This window comes from Corvus moneduloides, chromosome 6, assembly GCF_009650955.1.
Source record: "Corvus moneduloides isolate bCorMon1 chromosome 6, bCorMon1.pri, whole genome shotgun sequence".
Lineage (NCBI taxonomy): Eukaryota > Metazoa > Chordata > Aves > Passeriformes > Corvidae > Corvus > Corvus moneduloides.
The window spans coordinates 57,317,520-57,323,519 of NC_045481.1; the positions used below are offsets into that span (position 1 = coordinate 57,317,520).

General features: G+C 40.3%; 1 protein-coding gene across 4 annotated transcripts in view; it reads left to right on the forward strand.

The window, feature by feature from the left end:
- Window positions 1–2,698, forward strand: part of MPPED2 (metallophosphoesterase domain containing 2) — a 107,011-nt gene extending 104,313 nt beyond the window's left edge. For all 4 annotated transcript variants that reach the window (XM_032112628.1, XM_032112629.1, XM_032112631.1 and 1 more), the window contains exon 7: window positions 1,265–2,698. In XM_032112628.1, coding sequence (XP_031968519.1) covers window positions 1,265–1,383 — 119 coding nt within the window. In that variant the 3' untranslated portion in view covers window positions 1,384–2,698. The remainder of the gene's footprint in view (window positions 1–1,264) is intronic.
- The last annotated feature ends 3,302 nt before the right edge of the window (window positions 2,699–6,000 follow it).

The following is a 6,000-nucleotide window of genomic DNA, read 5'->3' on the forward strand; positions in this document are numbered from 1 at the left end:
TCTTATAGTGCAATTAATTTTTATCCAACTCCAGCTGAGATGAACAGGCGCCGCATTCCCGTGAACCAACAGAGGCTATTCACACATTTTGGTGATGTAGGTTTTTTCCCCCTGGTTGATAAGCAAAACAACCACAAACAAGGTTTTCCCCACCATGAGATGATCTAAATCAAAATTGCCAGTCTAAATAAATAAAGTAATACAGGTGGACAGTGCAGCAATTCAGAAGTGATTATTCTTTCTGATAGGCACTGTGGGTAGCTGTATTTATCTTGGTTTTCAGACAGCAGTGATCTGTACTGTATCATAATGGTTTAAAAGAAAAACATTTTTCCTCTGTAGGTTTGCAGTAGGAAGCTCTCTTCATCCATGAAACTCTGGAGTTTTTTTTTTCAATTTTTTTTTTTTAAGTACATTTAGGGCCAAATACTTCCTAGATGTTTTCAAGCTTCTTTGTTAGCTTTTTGTGGATGTCAGCTGAAAATGCTCACACTTCTATAAAAAATTTTTTAAGTATATATATACATATATATATAAATTAAATAATGGAGTCATAGAATAGTTTGGGTTGGAAGGGACCTTAAGGATCATCTCATTCCAAACCCTCTGCCATGGGCAGGGACACCTTCTACTAGACCAGGTTGCTCCGAGCCCTGTCCAGCCTGGCTTTGAACACTTCATGAATGGGGCAGACACAGCTCCTCTGGGCAGCATCTGAGTATGTGCATGTGTATATTTTTAACCTGCTGATGAGTTCCTGAGGTCTCAGAAGCCAGTGTGAGCATCAGCTCGGCAGTGCTAGGATGAGGAACTGGGTGATAAGGGCTAGCACGTGAGAGATGACAGAGCTCAGGTCATTGCCCAGAGAGGGGGTGTTTAGGATAAACCAAAGTTACTTCTAAATCTTCTGCTTCTGAATTGTCTTTTACTTCTGACAGACATGACAGGCATGCAAACTATAGCTCACTAATTAAGTAATTAGAAAAAGAACATGTGTGGTTTGAGTTTCTGCCATACCCAGTTGCAACAGAGGATTTTCCGGGAGCGGGAGAAATAGTTGTACGTAAACCAGAAGCACCCGTTCTTACTTCAAACACAGTACTGTGTATTTCTTTCAGTCAAGCTTTTGTGGCAGCTCTCAAGAGCTGGTATCACTTTGAAGGGGTTAATTTGCTTTCATTGCAAAGCATGGATCCCCCAGCAGCGTTGGGGTGCGGCTGCCCCGTGTGTCCCTGGCAGTGAGCGTGCCCCGTTGTCCCCACAGGTTATGGCATCATGACCGACGGCTACACCACCTACATCAACGCCTCCACGTGCACAGTCAGCTTCCAGCCCACCAACCCTCCCATCATATTTGACCTTCCAACCCCTCAAGGATCCTGAAGCACTACTGCACATTTGGAACTGGGGAAGGTCTATAAACTGCCATTTTCTAATTACGAAACTTACATTCAGTTACATGTTTATTTCAAAATAGGGGCTAGGGGGGATTTTGGGGGAACCACGGGGGTTTTTGTTTTGGGGTGGGGTTTGGGGTTTTTTTTTTTATTTGTAAATTGCTGGTGCAAAAGAAACAAGAAGAAAAGTTAGAGGTTGTGCTTTTTGGAAATGCAGCATTCATTTTAAATTGATAAAGCATTGTGAATTTGTAAAATGAATTTTGTTTTTCAATAAATTTGCCATTGTAAATTGTTATAGTGTTCTCAAAAGGACAGCCAAGCTTTCTTTTAATAAGTGAGAGACCTTATTTTAATATTATATTATAAGATAAAAAATAGGCAGCATTTAAAAACACCCAAATTTGCACAACTTATGTTATTGTCGGGGTTTTTTTAAGTGTCTTCTTTTTCCCTAGGTTTAAATGTTAGCTTTTAATCTCCATTTATATCAATTTTTTTTAGCAGCACAAACAATGTTTTGGGGTCCATTTACCTCTTGATATGTGTGCATGTACTTAAATTTGTTTCTATCCATGGTAGAATGCAGCAAGGGGAGAATAGACTTCTCAGTTGTTTGTCTCTACCTGCTTTATAAAGACTGATCTAGATAGCCACAGCCTGTATGTGATATCTACCTTCTATTGTTTCTTTTTTAAATTATTTTAGCTTTAAAAGACTGGGGGTGAAAGCTGCAAAGAGCAGGTATTTCATGCAGTAAAAAAAAAAATTGTAAATGCGGACTCCTTTTAAATATGAATTTATATATATATGTATTTTTTGTGCATTATAACTAAGCTAGGATTTAATATTGCCAGTATAGCATCTGCAAAATTATGCTGTACAGCACATCTAAATTATGAAGGATGTGACACATTTTTCCAAGTGCTCAAGGCCTTTAAGAGCCTGAGTTAAATCTTTGTTGTAGTTCAGGCATGTATAGAGTCAAATGGATACAATCAAGCCTAAATAAAATAAGGCTTAGTTGTCCTTTATATTTAAATATTCTTCTTGTCTTTTTTATTTCCTTTTTCTTATTTTGCACTGTGTGTAAATGCAATCTCACTAGCACAAAATATTGTTGCAGATAGTTATTTCTGTTCCACCACTGTAAATGCTATTGAGCTTTGTTCTGTTTTATGTTACCTTGTTAATGGAATTTAGAAAAGCAGTTGTTTCTTTAAATTTATTGTGATATTATATCTAGCGGCCTTTATATGCAAATAAAATTGCAAGATTTTTAAATACGTGGTTCAAGGGAATTATGTGTTTTTTTGTGGAATGAACAATTTTGGGGAGTGATGATAAGGGTAAGTAAAAAGTTTTCTATTTCTCAATAAATTTATATTGCAGACCATTCATCAGATGTCAGTTGGGTCGATAAAGCACTCAGAGTTTCCCTTCTGTTTCTCTTCCATCCATCTCTCCATTCCTTTCAGACAGAAGGGATTTTGTCTTTAGGTGCTGCAGTTCAGTGTGACCAAGTTTGTGCTATTAAGCCTTGTAGGACACTATTCCAAATGACACGAGGAAGAAATGATCAGGCAGTAACCTTTGTACTTCCTCACTTGGTCATTAGCACCGAGCTGCAGGTGTCTTATGCTCATCCACTCTGGGTTAAAAAATGAATAGTCAATAGGTGAAATACATCACTTTTTATGTGGATCTCTTGTCAGTTTTGTGGCTACAGCGGGATCCACCACTGGCAGGGGAATTGCAGGGGAGTGTGGTTCTGTGTATGCCAGTGGAATGACAAACACTGCAGGGCCTGCTGGTGTTGCTGCATACAGTTATATAGATAATAACAGTCTTGTTCCAAAACAGAAGGTATGGCTGCAAAAACCCAGTTTCAAACACGAGAAAATAAGGCACAGTTTTCATGAATCTGCATCCGCAGTACCGTTCACAAGACCTGGAGAGAGACAGAGTATCCCCATTTATCTTAGCAGGTTGTTAACTTTTGTCGTTATTTTGATACAATGTTTATAGACAAACAAATCCAAGAGTACAACTTAGAGGGCCACTGTATTTTGATGCAACATGCATGACCCATATCTGTGGAGTTGGCTGAAATCTTCAGATTTATAAGGCTACTATACTAAAGTCTTTTTTGGGGAAGAAGCTGCTGTACCTCTTAAATCTAGTTCTTGTTCTGTATGTGGAATTTATTGTCAGGTTTCCTTATGAAATAGATAGGTACTTTCACTCTTTAATGATATCTGCCTCTCTTTGCTTGCAGTGCTGGTTATTTTGTCCATTGAGCCAAAGGAAGAAAGGTCATCCAATATTAGTCCTTACTTTTGGATGTAGATGCAGGATCTATCTTGTGGACTTTTTTCAGCTAGCAGTGAGAAGACTAGGAAATGGGTTTTGACAACCACAGCTGTTTACTGGCAGAGAACTTTTGAGATGGCTGTTCTTCCTTGGAGAAAGCAATTCTTGGAGCACATAGAATTCATGTATGTGGCACGCCTTTGATTATTCTGTTTCACTGATCCGTTGCTTGTTGTCACTGCATAAGGAGGAAACACCCACAGCCTCAGATGCTTTGTAGTGCCATGAACTTTCAGATGAACAGAGAATAGCCACTGTATCTGTGTTGCTCTCCAGCCTTGTGGAGGACCTGGCATCTCTTCACTAGCTACAGCAGGTACAGTCCATGGCACCAGTCTATCATGTCTCTGCCTCTTAACAAGAATTGGGTTATTCCAAAAGCAAAAATTCCAAGCCAACAGGTTTGTTCCAGGATTTGAGCAGACTTCAGGCAGCAAAGTGAGTGGTTGGTAGTGGAAGTGCATCCAGGAGTCTGCCTTGGGTAAGACTGGTAGTGAGAAAAGACCAGAAGCAATGCCGTGAAGAAGCAGCCTCTGCAATAATCTCTAAACTGGTACCTGTAGCCACAGATGTCCTAAAGGTGTGAATCTTGGTTTCAGCTCTCTGCCATGTGGCTTTTTGGCTGCATGCTGCAGCAGGTGTGTAACTAAGTGGTTCTGCAAGGCCTGCATTTGTAACCACAGGCTAAGACTTCCTCCTTCCATTTAGATGCATCAAGGATTGTCACTTCTTTGTCATCAGTTGGTGTTGGTGCTAAATGTGGCTGTAAACTTACAGAAGTAAGTCTTCAGGGGCACTGTCTAACCCTGGGTTTTCTCTTCGTATTTTTATCTCTCTCAGGCTCTGTCAGCTTCACCTTGCTGGTGGTTCAGCACTGAGCTTCTCTCCTCCATGCCCAGAGTATTTTAAATTTTATTCCCTCAGTTTTCTTTTGTCCTTTCAGAAATTGATCTAGTTTTCCTCTTCTGAGGAAGCTCTCATTTTGGCTAGCAGCAGTTACAAAAAGGCTGGGAAAATACTAGCAGTTTGGCTTTTTTTCTTTTTGTACTCCTTAGAGATTTTGAAATGTATAGGTGTCTGTCTGTGCTGTCACAGGCAGGTAATTTTCCTTTGCTGGATGTCAGCCATCTCTGACAATCAGGGTAACTGGGACACAGTATGGTTTGAAGAAGGTTGATTTCACAGGGAGGCAAAAGTGTGTGATGAATCTGCTTCTTTTCAAGGATGTTTCTCTACTAAAAGTAGCTCAATACATGTATGCAGAATAAAGCTTGGGTAATAAGTCTTTCTCTGGGGTCTGGTCCAAGCCCACTGAACTCACCAGGAGTCTTTCTATCGACTTCAACTGGCTCTGGATCAGACACCTGGCATCTCTCTGGATTGTGTTTCTGTCTATTACTCATCCTTCAAGCTGGAGGAGATGGTCCTTGGTTAACATGCAAGAACCTCTTGGCAGGAAGAGGGGCCTACCTATTATAAGTGCTGAATCCTTCCAAGTGATTGATTAACAGCAGTGTAGTCGATTAACCTTTCTTCTTGTGAGAGCAGCTTCCATCTCGTCATCTCGATAAGGCTGAAAGCAGTCAAGGCCTTTAGCAGGGGAGGGCTGGGGAACAGGATGTTCCCCAGAGGTGATTGGTTCCCAATTCTCTCTGCATAGTGAATTTAGTGAATTCAGCAGACCTTGGGGTCAAGCATTTATTAGGCTAAGAGACTGTCGAATCAATCTGGTCTACTCCAGGCAAGTTCTACCAGGAGAATGGGTCTTGCCAAGACTCTGTCTAAGAAATAGATTGATGGCTGACTCCCGGTTGAAGCTGCCTTTCTCTTTTCCATTTTCCGTGAATCAGAGTTTTTCCCCTCACTGACACCAATATTTTCTCCTTAGACAAATTTTATTAAGGAAGCTTTTGGAAACTATCTGTAAATTAAGTCACAGGAAGAGTTCCAAACTCTGTAGTCCTTCCATTCTGTGTTATACTGACCCAAGGGCCTTCTTTGCAGCCTTGCTTTTTGACTACATGTGTTTCAATTACATTTCTGGAATTTTCTTTTCACCCCTTCTCTCCCTTCCTCCCCCTTCTTTTTTCAGTTTGATATTCTCTAGCTGTTATAGGCAGGCAGGGATTCTGATTTTTCTTTGCCTAACATCATAGCTTCTTACTGGAAAGAGAAATGCACTGTAAAAGAAGTGTCTTTTCTTTCCTTTATTCTAATCCTCACTTCCTTG